This window comes from Lethenteron reissneri, chromosome 21 (assembly GCF_015708825.2).
Source record: "Lethenteron reissneri isolate LAM-NWPU_2019-01 chromosome 21, ASM1570882v1, whole genome shotgun sequence".
Classification (NCBI taxonomy): Eukaryota; Metazoa; Chordata; class Hyperoartia; order Petromyzontiformes; family Petromyzontidae; genus Lethenteron; species Lethenteron reissneri.
The window spans coordinates 10,156,415-10,172,628 of NC_083799.1; the positions used below are offsets into that span (position 1 = coordinate 10,156,415).

Below are 16,214 nucleotides of genomic sequence, written 5' to 3' on the forward strand. Positions count from 1 at the left end.
CCGTAAAAACAAAGTTTTCCCTCTAAATCCTTTATATACGTGGCGGCTAGAGTCCTCTCGTCCTCTGGCTTGAGATGGCTGCCACCTATGGGTCAGATGATTGTCTGCCAGCATTAAGCAATTGGTAATTAAATATTTAAATTTGTTTCCCTAAACAGTGTAAAATTTTGGAATTTTTTTTAATGAAAATGTATTGTCACGCACAACGAGTTTGTGTGGAAAATGTCAGCTCGATTGGATCACGGGAAGTGGGTTAAAAAACGACCGAAAGATTTGCACGGTCGTAAGCAAGCAAGCACGCAAGCACGCAAGCAAGCAAGCGAACTTAATATAAAGGATTTAAAAATATACTTTTTTTTGGGGGGGGGGGGCGCAATAATGGATATATTTTGCACGGCAAGTGAGCTGTGACGTCACATCTGTCATGTGACCCGTGTGCGGAAGCGTCACGCAGTGTGGCTGCTCACGTCACGCATCCCCCAACCCTCCGCGAGTAAAGTGCCATACAAATGTGTTGCAGGTCTAAGGCGTTCTTCGCGCAGCATTGCGGCTTTATTATTTCAGTCGTTTACTGCCGTACGCACCCTGAAAGTTGAGTGTGTCTGCAGCAAGGGTGTGAATGTGCACCTATGGACGCGCGCGTGTGTACAGACCCGACATGGTAGTGACGTCATTTGTCACGACATCCCCCCACGTGTAACATACAGCCGTCCGGGCTGTCACGACATTATTTAAATGCATGCCTACAAAGGGCAGCGTACTTCAATAGGGATTACCGTTGGTAGGGCTATTTTTATAAACACAATAGACAGGAAGGACAAGTTAAAAGGGCTCACATAATGCACATGCATAATGTACATTGCCTCAGTAATCCTCCTCCCCCCCCACATTGTGCAAAAGCGCAGAAGGGTGGTGAACACATCTACGCCTCTATATAAGGAACGAAACAGTAAGACTTCTCCACAAATCTGGCTGTCGCCTGATGAAGCTAGTTGTAATTACTGGCAAAACTTCGTACTCAGTTTGTAAATGTTGTGGCTTGGCTCCCCAACACACCGGTTAGTGCTGTACTAGTAACGAATTGGCATGTTCTGTTGACGTGACAACCCTTACTAGTTGGCTGTGTCGGGTGGTGGCAGGTTTTAACGACACATTTATACCATTGGAGCCTCATTTGCCAGTAGCAAAATATGATAATTGTTTTTATACCCTTTTATCTGGCAACAACTTTTGGCGTCATCTGGTCCAACACCATGTGAGACGAGGCTCTAAGGAAAGCTGTCTCGGGTATGGACCAATCAATTACAAGGATAGTGCATACATTATCAGAGTTATGTTGTTTTTTGTTTGCATTCCGACTGCAGGTATTGTGTTCAATGCAAACATGACTCCTTGTAAAAAAAAAGGCGTCAGTTTTGTTGCCAGATAAAAGGGTAAAAAACCAATTGACACATTTATATATTTACACGATTTAACCCAAAAACCTCTATGGAAGATTTACAAAGGTTCATGCTTTTTTTGGAATGAGGTTTTGTAAAAAAAATATTGTAGAGGCAGTGAAACAAAACCTTCAACTGGCACATTCGTCCGAGCCAGTGGCACACCGAATTAGTAATGCACTTGTAGTGAGTCCAACTGTGTCGCAGACATTATCTTGGGAGCAACACTATTTATTCCGCATTAACATGTAACACAACACGATCTACACTCGGGTCTCGAATGCCCATCTAACCACGCTACGGCTAAACTAGACACGTTTCGCTATCCCGGTCCGGACCACAAGCTGGGTCCCGGACCACGTGGCAAGAAGCTTCTTCTCCCCGACGTGGATCTGCCAACACCAACACTTGAAGAACCCCCGAGCTTCTCACGAAGCTCTCATGAAATGCTCCCGGGCTGGCTCCGCCCTTAGACCCGCCCACCTTCCAGGCTTCTCGAGCTCCTTCTCGAATGTTCCCGAGAGCCCCTCGGGACCACGTGACCGTCCCTCGGCCCCCGTCCACCGGTGGCCCCCCTCCAGTATCGTCCGGTCACGTGACAACAGCTCAGCCAGTGTCATGCCCCAGAGTAACCCTGGCTGATGCTCCCTCTCGCTCCCTCACTGGGAGCCGGTATCGCACACTGCTCGCGGTGCCTCCACGCTAACCAGCGCTCACCCAACCACCGCTAGGATTGGTACTGCAGCCAATAACCCGGCTGCCCGTAATGACATTACCTGCCGTGACTTCACAAGCCCCGGCACCATATCGTGACGAGAAAGAGTCACTACACACGGAACCACGGATCTCGTGTTACACAACCTGTTTTATTTTTGAAGCCAACTCAGTTACAGCGATTGTACAGAATTTTCATTTTGTATTATTTAGCACACAAAAGAACCAAAAATATAACCAAGCAATTTCCTTAAACATGCTGCGTTGGGCCAACATTGGCATGTGATTGGAACCGTTGGACCCACGTTGGCCCAATGTTTCATGTTCAATGGGTTAGAGATAAGCATTGGAATCTGAAGAACCTCACGAGTGAGGTCCTGCATACACGTCACCTTTGGCCGGCAACACCAATTCCCCGCGCCCACCAATTTATTTGCGTTTTATAATTTATCCTCGACACTACATCGCCAGACCCCACTTAAAGGTTCAGTCATCCAGATGAAAACATTGTACCGACATCACTTTAAACAAGGGACACTTGGGAAATAATAGAGGGTGAGGTTATTCTGTAATTGTTGCGAGACATTTTCAATTGTGCTCCGAGATACTAGTCCAACATGCGATCTATTTTTGCAAACGAGGTAAGAGGATCTTAAACGTTTGCTCTGCTGCAGTGCACTTTGGTCATATCCTTCATTAATTATGCAGAGTAACTCAGCCATCAACTCATTAACTGGGAGTAACTGAGCCATCAGCTCTGTGCAAACAGGCTGTGGTGACCACACCTGTTTTAAGCCGACCCAGACACGATGCTACCATTTCCCATAACCATCATCGTAGAGATAAATATATCGCATACATTAGTGTGCTCTGCAATATCTTAAAAAGGCAAAAGCTTAGAAATGAAGACGTGCATACTCTCATAGTTTTTATTACATTTTGTAAAACTTTTCATTACAGCCGGTGCCCTAAAAGCTTGTTCTCCACAACTTCATACAGTTGCAAGGTGTTACCAACATTTTTAGATCCTCCCAACCCCCCCCCCCCCATCAAAAAGAGCAATATTGATTTGCAGGTATGTATATGCTAAGCCAGACAAGCTGTGGCTAATGACAAATGCACGTGGTGTTAACTCCATGTCACTTGTCTTTTTTATAGACATGCCAGCACAGACCGCGACGGCATCAAAGGAACCCAGGGATATGCAGTGGCTACAGGTCCGGTAGGATATTCAGATCCACCTCAGGTTTCCAGGAAAAAACCAAGCTTGGACGTCAGGCTATAGCCCTTCACCCACAGGCATATTATTGTATTCACCTTCATATTAATCTGACGTATGTCATCAGCAGCTACAAAACACGAGTTCCCCTATGGCCATCAGAACTGGAGCCAACTCATGTCCCCATTGGACCCCCAGCTAAGAACCCATAACTTTCAGTACCTCAGCAATGGTCAGGTTTCTAAAGAGCAATCTTGAGCCACCTCACCCACGTCAGAAAATGAGGGCTACGAGTGAAAATCAGAAATTGCAAGTGGTCTGTTTCACCTCACAAATGGTTTGTGTACGTATCCATTCACTTATGAGGCGGGCAAGTAACATTTGCACACTTTGGGAGGTTATTGAATGTAATCCTATTTCCCAAAACACGTTATTGTATCCCTCAACATATTTTAAAACTAAAGATTATTAGTTACAAGCAATCACCACAACAACCAGGGGTATTGAATATGGAAACAGATAAACTGTATGCATGTTATTAAAATGCAATCACAATGTAAAGTGTATTTTAATCATTTTTCTTTTGCAAAGCATTTCAATGTTTTACACAGCAATTCTCAAACTCGTATTCACATACCCTGTTCTTGTTTTCCATTTTTACCATTAAATGTATTTGAAAAAAAATAACCTTCACCACATGGCAATATAAGGAATGTAATATGGTATACTATATGTACATATGTACATTCATAATAACACCTCCAGAACAATCTAAACATAGAAAATATTTTACGTAATCTGAAAAGTCATGTGAAAGCAATAGCAGGAAAGTGCATCACTGACTCATGTCACACAGGAAAGTGCCAAGGTATGTTAACTTGCTGGTGTGCATCAATACGGCACCACACACACAACCGGTGCTTGGCAAGGACACCGTGATAACAGATATTGGCGGTTGTGTGGGGGGGCATGGCGGCGCGTTCAGCGGTGACTGTGCCAGTGCCCCTGTTGGAGGCAACCCCGCCACCACCACGACCACGGTTACACACTCTCCATCTGCAGCTCCTCAAAGTCGTTTTGTTCCAGCTCAGTGCAGCGAGGCATGGCCGCCGATGACGAACAGAGTCGCACCTGTTGGTACGTAGACAGGTTAGTCTACCGCTCTCAAGCCTCAGGCATTATTATGCAACCACATAATCATCATAACATTTTGTAACTCAGCATTTGTTTAAAAAGCCTGATTCTGCTAATGTGGTACAAAATAAGGTCAAAACCAGTCCAGAGTTTACTTGCTTAAATAAATTATGCTGGAAAACATTGGTCTGGAAAGCAAGCAAGCCAATGGACTAATTCACATTTATATGTGGAAAAAGTTCTGCTCCACAACAATGGATAATGAGTTTGTAAATAATAAGTGGACTTTACTCTGGTTTTTTGAGCTTCCAGAAAAAAAGATGAGTGATTTTTTTATTATTTAAAATATCATGGTGCTAGAGTATTGTAAGGTTCAATTCTCGTGTGTAAATAAAGTGGCTCTCTTCTTACGTATTCAGTTTGCAGTATTTTCCAGTGTTGTTAGCAAGTATTAATTAATGCCGATTTTACATCCAAGCGAGTGGTAAATACCTCATGCCCGGCTGGCTTTGTCTCCCCACTGCTGATGTTCATACAATAATAATCTTAAGATTAAGTCGACTCAGGGGAGACTGAGGACAAGTTTGGATACCACTTGAGACTAAAGTTATCCATGGTTTGGGTTCATAGATCAGTGCATGATCCACTGCACTTGTTCTTCATATATACGCAAAGACAAAGATCCTCCATCTAGCCTTAACAGACTTTTGGAGCAAGTCCTGTTAGTGAGCACCTATGAAGGCCGGCATGGCACAAGAGGTGGGTGGCCAGCACCATGCACGGCCGCCTTTGTATCCCCAGTGGCGATGTTTACACACCGCACCAGTAATAATTTCGGGCTGAGTCGACCTTGGGGAAGCCCAGGTGTTGGCTGTGAGCAGGAATCGAACTGGGGTGGCCGGGTTTGTAGTGCAGCGCGCTAACTGTTGCACTACCACTCCCCATATAAAAAAATATACACACACACAACAAATATACACACATTCACAAGGCACACAAGGGTGTGTGTGTGTATTGTTAGGAGTGTGCACACAGTGACCCTGTGCCTCACCAAGAACCCAGAAGACAGCAGAACCAGCGCCAGCCAGCCAGAAAAGTGGAAAGGAGACGCCTGCTGCTGCCCCGTACTGTTGTGTCACACTCAGCTCACGACCTGCACACACAACACAATCGCCATTCAACATTCAGAATCTACTAAAGAGCACTAAAGCTGGCAAAGGATATTGACATATTGTGCCTGGCATGTGTTTTAGGTGAGGTAGTACTATGGAAGGCCCAAGCAAAGTTCAAATAGCCATTATATCACCGAGGTGTTATCGAAAGTAAAATCCCGACTTTCTGTTTGTCCGTTTATCCGTCAACTAAATTAAAAGAGCCTTTCAGAAGGCCTGACTCAAAACGTTATGTGGGTGTAAAAAGTTTATCCAACAAGTTTCCAAAAATTGTCAACCCCTACCAAATTTTTTTTCACTCCCCCCACCTCCTCCCCAAAAAATAAATGTCTTTTGTAGGCATATATGCCTACACACCCTACATACAATAGAGTCCAGATTTCTTTTGCAGGCAGGAGCTAGAATATTGATATCAAAATGCACTCCCCACAACTTATATAACCAGTTCCACATTTACATGCACTGCACCCACTCACAAAAAAAACACTTCAAATGCTGCCTTCCCCAAACAAATGGAAGGCCTGTGTGTTGATGATTTAATTGCCATTTCCCTTCTGTGAGATTTGGCAAACTACATTTTTTTACTTTGATTTAAAATTTAACGCAATCACAAAAGGCGCCTTTCAGATTCCCCTGTGGTGTAGGTGCACGGGCAGCGCACCTATAAGTACGAGCTTTGAGGTCTGTGAGCGCAGGCTGATGATGTAGCACGCGCCCAGGAACACGGCGAGGGCAAGCAGCAGCATAGGCGAGGTCATCCTGCACAGCCAAAGTACCACGCCACACATCCACGTAAAACACCACATGGTCAAATAAAATGAGTGCATGTATGTATGGGTATTTTGCCTATCAACTTCTGGAAGGCTTTTCTACACTGTGCGGGCCATGGGATTATTTGATAATACTTCACTATATTTTTCAGTGCAGGTACGTATAGGCAGGGAGCATAGACATTGGAACATAAAAGAATGGTACAGCAGTGGAATATGCTGCGCTGCACTCCCCTCTGCTGACAAAGCAGCTCCACAACACCCTAAAACACCTGTGACATACATAGTGGTCGCCCATCAAATCCCTATCAAGGCTAAACCCTGATTCGATTCCGAGATCTAACAAGACCAGGCACGTTCCAGTTGATTTGGTCATAAACCAAATGGAAGACGCATGTCTAAATGCAAAATTCAAATCCAGTCTGTCTCTAAAGCTTAATATCAATGTTTTAAAAAGAGTCCCTGTAATGACATTGTGGTGGAGTATAACAGACATAGAAGTATCATGGTGTTATGGAGTGTCCAGTGTCAGAGTTGTGGGGTTGCTGAGTGTCACATTGTGCTCTACTGTCATGGTGTGCAGCATCACAATATCAGTGTCATGGTGGTAGAGTGTCACATGATCCCCTATTTCCATGATATTATGCAGTCACATTGTTGTGATGTTAAGGAATGTTAAGGTATCACGGAGTGTCGTAGTGTTACTGACTGTCGCGGTATCACAGAACCCTGTGGTGTTGCAGGGTGCGATTTCGTACACACAATACACGGCGAGTCCGAGGAACACCATCATGTAGTTGGCCTGGAAGTGCTCGCCATTGCGGACAACGCGCCGACAGAGCTCGCTCAGGTCGCGTGGCCGCGTGAAACGCTTCTGCTCCACAAAGGAGGACCAGGGGCGCAGCAATGTGCGCCGTTGCTGTACCCATGCGTGTACTCGCCCCAGCCTGCAAACACACACACCCACATAATAGCAAGCGTTTTTTCCGTTGTTAGTCTTATAGGCCATAGTGCCACGTGTTGTTTAGCAAGCACCTATTAAGGTCAACAAGGTAGGCCAGGCGATGGTGAGGCCAGCAATTGCCTATGTTGATGTAAATAACCATGAAAGCCGAGTTGACCTATGGGGGGGGACTGGTTCAGATATTTGCTACTAAACTTAATTTGAAGCTTTCGTGACTGCAGGAATTACTCTTTGGTTCTTTCGGTAAAGTCACGTAGAAATAAAATAAATTAAATAATAAAATACATTTCGATTGCAACACAAGCAACCGTCATCAGGTAAGAATGAATGAGAAAACAAACCTAGTGAACTTAGAAATATAATGCAATACAACACAGAACAGAGAGTCGGCTAACACAACAGTCAACACCCTACCTGGTTGATTACGTTCTTCCAAAGATTGCTACATTTAAGAGACACACAGAGACAGAGAAACAACGCCTCGTATAATATTATTTAATTAATTTTCTTTCTACGTTACTTTACCGGAAGAACCAAAGATATTCGCTACTGATGTTAACTATGGCCAGAAATAAAATTCACTTCATAACAAAGTGCACAAACAACTATACCAATACACCGACCCATGCATACCACCACTTGTAAAGTTTTGAATGAATACATTAGCAAAAAGATTGCTATAGCCAGGGAAGCCTCAACTGAGTTGCAATACTCCAATTACAAGTGTCCTGCTCGAGATGTTTGGCCGATTTCGTAATGAGTATGTTTGTGAAATGGGGGGAAACTGGAAGACTCATGGAAAATGCAGACAACCAAAAGGACAGTGAACACACTTAATTCTTGCACACACAAAGTCTGTGTGATCTGACATATCTAGGTATGTTTTAGCTTGTCTAGCAAGTCAGTCAAATTTTTCAATTCGGGTTTAATTTATTTTCCAGTTATAGTCATGTTTAGGTTTATGTTTCACTTGCAGACGCAAGGCTAGTTATTACAAAACAAACTGGTGATTGAATAAATGACACAAGCAATAGCCTGACCAAGAAAGTATTATTTGAGTATTATCATTAAAAAGTAATTTTATGTCTTTGTAAATTATGAAAATGTGTATTTTAAGCAGCTTCGTTTAATATCGATAATAACGTATACCTCGTGGCTATACTGGGTGTTTGTTTAAGCAAGGGAACCAACATTTTTCATGGAATTAAACATAAATTAAAATAGAACTAGGCGAATATGCACTGCTATATACAGATAAATACTGCATGTACATAATACGTTTACATTCAGGACTGGAAACCTATGTTTGCACGGCGATTAGCATTTTAAGCTTAACTGGCATACGACAATTATTTTAAGTTGGACATGAGTCACGGTCATGTGAGAAATATGAACGTGATCTTAAAATAGTAATGCTCCACAGTACACCCATTGGTCACTGCCAAAATGCCAGGGTAAATACTTGCCACGTAGACGTGGAAGGTGGACGGGGGAGTGTTTGGCCGTGCCCTTCTCAAGCACACGTCATTACTCAAAACGTCATTGCTCTCAACCAGGCTGCAACCGCCAAACAATATTGCTTCTGTGAGGCTTCAGAGATTCAAGTAATGGCCATGTTAATGGGCATGCTAAAAGCATGTACAGTACTGTCCCCCTTTGAAGTTAACTAAATGTGGACAAAGATCACACACGAAAGTATTGTACTTCAGTCATGTGTCCTGGAAAATATGCATTTGGAACTGTGTACAAATCATGCAATATAGTTATAGAGAAAATTAGTCAAATAGTGCTGTGGAGCCCCACCTAAAACATGTACTTCCATCCTAATTATTTTTGGGTGTCAACTCGATGTATATGCTATTCCAAACTGTATATTTTTTTGGTGGGGGAATTTTGAATATTAAGGTTCTTTAGAATGCACAAGGTTTGGGAAACTATATACATACAGTACTCTATTTTAATAGTTCACAAATTATATTTAGGACATTTAAAATTAACAACAAAACACATCCACTTCTCACATGTATTTGGTGAAGCATCGATTCATTATTTAAATATTTAACAATCTCAAGAAAGCATAATATACAAATCAGAAGAGGTGTCTGGTAAGCAGATAACTGTCTCTCTACGGCTCTCTACAATGACACTGAAGATATTTTCCGAAATTCTGTTGGAAAAATCAAGATAAATAGTAAAATTATTCACTAAAATTCATTGATAACACAGTAGTGATTATAACTAATGCAAATCACAGACATCATGTTGACTTAAGAAAGGTCGAAGAGCTTGGACAAGACACGTTTTGTAGCTGGGAAGACGGTCGATATTTGTGATTGAATGTCAGTCAAAGGGGAATCACGCTGCAGTGCAAGAGGACCGTGGTGGAATGAGATGGCATCACAGGACCGCCAAAGAAAGCGATGATGTGGGGAGGCCTTCATCAGGCAGTGGATGGAACACGATTAATTATAAGTGTACGTTGAATACTCAGGCTGATGTACCAGTGCATGGGGGGGGGGGTGGTGTTTTGGCAGCATGAAATAAAAATTTAAATGGTAATGTTACGCAACTTTGTTGTCACGTCTGTGCTCCCCATCTTCTCCAAACAGTACTGACCAGCGTGGTGAAATCTGATCAGATAACCCCCACGACCAGCACGACTTTCGGGTAGCCTTCATTGAGCAACGATTCGACAAAAGGGGCAGCACATGCAATGTTTCATAAACACATGGAGGGTCGGAACTTGCGTCGTACAGTATAAAATATTGTAACGAAATGCCAAGAACATCCATGAAGATATGATGACACCTCAGTGGAGAATGCATCAACATTTGTCCGACCGCTCTTTCTGAAGACGTAGCAGACACGTGCGTGTTGGTCGGACACGTCAAATCCTATTTTCTAATATTGTGTGTGTGGTGTACTTCGGGTATTTAACGCACACCGCCACCACCAGGATGTTTACTGGGCGCTGAGTCAATTGTGAGAAATCCGTGTGTACATGTCCAAGGGCAGTACAATGCATACAATCTACTGATAGATGAGAGCCTCCTCACGCCACGGGGGACGTGGCTGTTGTTTGCCCATACTTCACCACGTTGGTCAGTGCCGGTTGGGAATTGTTCGCCCGTGGCTGGGTCTCTGTGTCAGGTTATTAATGCGCTCACCACTACGTCACCGCTTCTGCCTGTACATTATATTGTTGTCCTTCCCCGCATCTCCAATAAGCGCGGTTGGCTACATATAGTGCGAAAGAAGTTCAACATACATACACTGTTACTGTAGTCTTCTTCTTCTTTAGTATGGCTGACGTAGATGCAAAACAGGTGGTCAAGCCCAGACAACCGCGTCAGGAGTAGCGAAGTTGTATCTCTGTGATGTCTCCTTCGTAATTGTGAATTGGAACGAAACAGGAGTATTTCTCCACAAATCTGGCTGTTGCCTGATTAAGCTAGTTGTAATTACTGGCTAAACCTCATACTCAGATTTTAAATGTTGTGGATTTGCTCTCCAACACATCGGTGTGCTGTACTCGTGTAATGACAGTAGAGTCTACATGCAGTGTGAGTGGACTAGTGGCCACGGAAGGTAATGACAGGGGAGTCAGCCTACAGTGCGAATGCACTAGTGGCCACAGGAACTAATGACAGGAGTGTCAGCTGTGAGTGCGAAGGGACTGGTGGCTACGGGAATGATCGAGAAGGGAGCGTGGTCAGGTGACGGAAGTGGACGGTAGAATCTGCTGGTGGAGCGAGCGTCCAGAGTAAGCGAGAAGGTTCGGGAAGGGGGGCGTGGCCGCGGTCCGTATACAAGGGAGATGCACGGGAGACTCGGGGCTGTTGCAATGGGGTCTCCGCCTGTGTCAAGTGAACGTGTCTTCAATAAAGTGGCACGTCAAGAGAAGTGTGTCAAGTCGTCGTTACACTAGTAACGAATATGTTCCGTTTACGTGACAAACCTTACTAATTGGCTGTGTCGGGTGGTGGCGGGTTTAAGGGCACATTTATGTTTACGCGATCAAACCCCAAAACATTATATCATGGATATTGGTCGCGAAAGCCTTCGTGTTAAACTGAATTGGGCATTGCGTCGTTATACGTTGTACGGTCTCTTCTGGATGACCACATTCGCACACTACTGAAGACTTTTTAAGTTTCCATTCGTGCATCAGGTATCCGCATCTGCTGCCATGGTTTGTGCGGATGCAGTTTTAGATTGGACCATGAGATATAGTATATACAGTAGCATATACTGCAGTGAGGCTGTATTGATTCGTACGCTGTGATGTACCGTATTGATTAGCAGGCCATGTCTAACGCCGAACTCGCGGTGGCGAGATGTTAACTACCTCGCCTGGCATGCAGGAGGCCGTGGGTTCGATCCCATCCACTACGCCACCTCTTCTCTCTGTACATTATCATACCTGTCAACCCCTTATCAGCGCCCTACATTATATACAGACCAATTCAGGACCTTATTGGTCACCCCGTGCCCTTAAAAATCTCAACGTCCATCCCACAAAGTCTCATCACAAGGGAGAAACGAACAAATAGACAAAACATTTATTTTGCTCGTATTGAAACGGCTGCCTGCCGTATGGGCATGCAAAATCAATTTCCCTGTACAATAATGCGGGGTAAACCGTAATGGTTGACAGGTATGATACTATACACTACTATATACCACATACTTATATCAGTGCCTACCGTATTACAGACCAATTCAGATCTTACTCATCACCCCGTGCCCCTTATGAATCTCAACGTTCATCCAACAAAGTTCCACTACAAAGGGATAAACACAAAAAAAGAATTTTGTTGCCCTTATTGAAAACCGCTGTACGCTGTATGGACCTGAAAACTCAATTTCCCTGTACAAGAATACGGGGTAAACCCTATGGGTTGACAGCTACGCATTATATAAACCGGTCATGTAGTATATACCCTACTATACTCTTAGGTTTTTTTCGGTAAAATCACGTAGGTAAAAAATAATAATAGAAATAAAATATTTTTCGATTTAAAGCTTTCGTGACTGCAGGGATTCATCTTCTTGGTTTTTTCGGTAAAGACTTTACCGAAAAAACCAAGAAGAGAAATAAAAGATTATTTTATTTATATAATTATTATTATTTTTTATTATTTTTTACCTACGTGACTTTACCGAAAAAAACCCTAAGAGTATGAATCCTTGCAGTCACGAAAGCTTCAAATCTAGAATATATACCCTACTGTATACATTCTACACAGTACAGTAATACTGCACTGTAGTGAGGCCGTATTGACCACCACGCTGTAATGCACCGTGTTGACTAGCGAGGCCGCACGCGACGCGTTGAATCTGTTAGCGGTGTGCGCCGTGTCGAGTGTGAGACCCCCATCGTCGTCGTCGTTGTTGTTGTTACTCGCCTGCCCACGAGTCCCACGCCGTCCGTCTTCATGCCGAACTCCGCTGGATCCGTCTCTCCAACCCTGTCCGCCATACCGCGCCCAATCGATTCGATTTCTCTTTCGGTTAGGGAAAATCGAATCGATTTGTCACGCGAAGTTAGAATTTGTTTTGAATCGATTCGTAACAAGAGACAGAATCGAAATCGCGGACGACCACGATAGGATTAACGGTCGCGACACGAATCGATTCGATATTGAGTTGAACGCTACCGGGGGGAATCGAATTGACAACGTCAACAACTCCGGATGGGGGGCGGGGCGGTGGGGTACGTCACGTGAGCGCACAGGTGGTGGAGAGGGGCCCAGGAGTGGAGGGGTGAAGTCACGTGCGCGCGATAAGCCACGCCCCTCCGTTTAAAATGGCCGCGTTTAAAAGGAGGAATCTTTCTTGATCAATATCATTCATTATCTTAGGTTTTTTAGGTAACGCTCAAACTGACTTTAACACTATATCTGCACAATGACACCCTGCCATATTTGCACTATGTTACCCTTTTTGCATTTTTGTAATTTTATATTATAGCTATTGTATATTTTAAATTTATTTTATTCAATTTTTACATACTTTAGCTCCTTAGTATTAGTTAGACTTTGTACCTTTAGTATAGTTAGACTTGTACACCACTTATTTAAGATTTAAGATTCCTATATGTTGAGTGCACCTTCTTGCCAAAGTAAATTCCTTGTCTGTGCGAACTTTCATGGCGAATAATAATAAAACCCTTTCTGATTCTAAAGTCAAGTAGGTAAAATAAAAAATATATAAATAAAATAAAATAATAATAAATGAAAATAACTAGTGATTTAATTTAGTTATTTTAATTTATTATTATTTTATTTTATTATTCTTTTTTTACCGACGTGACTTTACCGAAAAAACCTAAGAGTATGAATCCTTGCAGTCACGAAAGCTTAAAATCTATAAAGAATATCATCCATAATATAGATGTTTTTTTGGTTAGATCACGTAAATATAAATGTGTCACCTTTCCCTCTATGTAAGGAACAAAACTGAATTTCTTCACAAAGCTGGCTGTCCGCCTGATGCTTGTTGTGATGACTGGCAAAACGTCATACTAAGATTGTAAATTTTTATTTAAAGCTTTCGTGACTGCAGGAATTCAAATTCTTGGTTCTTTCGGTAAAGTCACGTAGAAGGGAAATAATAAAATAAAAATAAAACAATAAAATTCTCACGACGTTTCGACTGCAACACAAGCAATTATCAGGTGTGAAAAACACAGCAAGATTTTTTTTTCTTGCGTGAGAATTTTATTGTTTTATAAAATTTTTATTTTATTGTTTCCTTTTTACGTGACTTTACCGAAAGAACCAAGAATAAGATTGTAAATGTTGTGGCTTTTCTCTCCAACACACCAGTGTTGCTGTCTAAGTAACCAATTGGTATGTTATGTTTACGTGACAAACTTTACTAATTGGTGGTGGCGGGTTTAACAACATTTACGTGATCTAACCCAAAAATAACCCTATATTATGGAGTTTTTACAGACACGGAAAGTTCACTGCTAACCGCAGGCAGAATCCCGATGAGCTATTAAGAAAAAAATTGACAAGGCTAACAACAAATTAAATTGAGCATTCACAAATGAAATAACTTTTCAATTAATATTTGGAGGCCATCCAGCTGGCAGAGGCCTCTGGGCTTGCTGCCCCTAAAGCCCCCGTGCCTTAATCCGGCCCTGTCCATACTGGATGTCTTTTAAAAAGAGTTTCATAGCTCATCGGATTCCTCAAGTCCAAATAAAGAATCTGATGTTTACAAGTACACTTCTTATTCTTGGTTCTTTCCGTAAAGTCACGTATAAGGGAAAAAAATTGCTTTAAATAGAGAAAGGGGGGGGGGGGCGGGGAGAGAGGGAGGGGTTAGAGAAATTAGCATGTCCATGAGTGGAAATGGTGAGTGGCAAGGTGTAAAAAGCTTGAGAGAGGGGGGCAGGGGCGGAGAGAGAGGGGTTAGAGAAATTAGCATGTATGTTATATGAAGTTGAATTAACCAAATGTTGCTTAGCCACACGTTGCACATACAACTTGCCCCCTTGACCCTACGGGGCTGTCTGCATGGAGAACGTTGGGAAAACGTTGCGTGTTTACTGAGATAGCTAATTACTCCAATGGGATTACACACAGCAGCATCGCATCCTACTACGAAGACTTAGCAGGACATTATTTGGTGATGCTGCGTTGCCAGTTGTGTAGAATTAACAAAACAAAAACACTGGTTTACATGCGACGTTTTGGGCAATCACCTTTCACAGCGTATGCCCCTTTAATTGCCCGAAAACGTCGCCTATTATATATTTTGTAAGGCAGTGTCACTGACGAATGCCTTAAGTTTATTCAATACAAATAAAGTCTTATCCATAATAGAAGTTTTTGGATAATACTTTATTTATATTTAATTCACTCAAGGGTGGTGGCGGGTTTAACAACACATTTACATGTTTATATTTATAGGGTTCTAACCCTAAAAACTCTATTGTGGATAATATTGGTTGCGAAAGCCTACATGTGTAGACTAAATAAAGTCCTAATTTTGATTTAAAGCTTTCGTGACTGCAGGGATTCATATTCTTGGTTCTTTCGGTAAAGTCACGTAGAAGGGAAAGAATAAAATAATAAAAATATAAAACAATAAAAATTCTCACGACGTTTCGACTGCAACACAAGCAATCATCATCAGGTGTGAAATCCACTTTTCATCGTTTTATAGTTGTACTAGCTTTACTACCCGGCTTCGCCCGGGTACTTGGATTCACCACGCCCGGCCGCCTTTGTCTCCCCAGTGACGATGTTCACACACGACACCAGTTACTCGTTTGAGGCTGAGTCGACCTAGGGGAGGCCCAGGTCCGGTTCAAATAATCGTCACCGGTGGTGGCCGTGAGTGGGAATCGAACTCGGGTCGCCAGGTTCGTAGCGTGGCGCGCTAACCACGACACTACAATGCGTTACGCTTCCGTTGTAGGATTTGTGTGAGGCGCGCCGATCCGCTGTAGGGTTTTAGTGAGGCGCGCCGATCCGTTGTAGGGTTTGTGTGAGGCGTGCCGATCTGTTGTAGGGTTTTAGTGAGGCGCGCCGATCCGTTGTAAGGTTTTAGTGATGCGCGCCGATCCGTTGTAGGGTTTTAGAAGTAATGAGATAGTTGTTGTTGCATAAAAAATGTTAATGGTTGTGGTTTGACGCTTGAACACACCGGTGGGCTAAAGCAGTGAACTATTCGTCTTTTATGAAGGTGACACTTTTTTACTGAATGGCCGTGTTGGGTGGTGGAGGGTTACAACACATTAATAAATAAGGCGATCTAAAGGCAGTAACGTTGTTTATGATTAAT

General features: G+C 42.9%; 1 protein-coding gene across 1 annotated transcript; it reads right to left on the reverse strand.

Moving 5' to 3' along the window:
- Positions 1–2,286: 2,286 nt before the first annotated feature.
- Positions 2,287–12,920, reverse strand: RABAC1 (Rab acceptor 1). The gene is made up of 5 exons (XM_061555769.1): positions 12,821–12,920; positions 7,207–7,395; positions 6,340–6,437; positions 5,558–5,659; positions 2,287–4,503 (listed from the first exon to the last, which is right to left on the reverse strand). The coding sequence occupies exons 1-5, from the start codon at positions 12,892–12,894 to the stop codon at positions 4,460–4,462; spliced, it is 507 nt and encodes a 168-aa protein (XP_061411753.1). The 5' UTR covers positions 12,895–12,920; the 3' UTR covers positions 2,287–4,459.
- Between the last annotated feature and the right edge of the window lie 3,294 nt (positions 12,921–16,214).

Coding starts and splice junctions, on each gene's coding strand:
- RABAC1 (XM_061555769.1), bottom strand. CDS start 12,894: ATGGCGGACAGGGTTGGAGAGACGGATCCAGCGGAGTTCGGCATGAAG. Junction 6,438..7,206: donor GGACTCGCCGTGTATTGTGT/GTACGAAATCGC, acceptor TTGGCTGTGCAG/GATGACCTCGCCTATGCTGC. Junction 4,504..5,557: donor TGCTGTCTTCTGGGTTCTTG/GTGAGGCACAGG, acceptor ACGTACCAACAG/GTGCGACTCTGTTCGTCATC.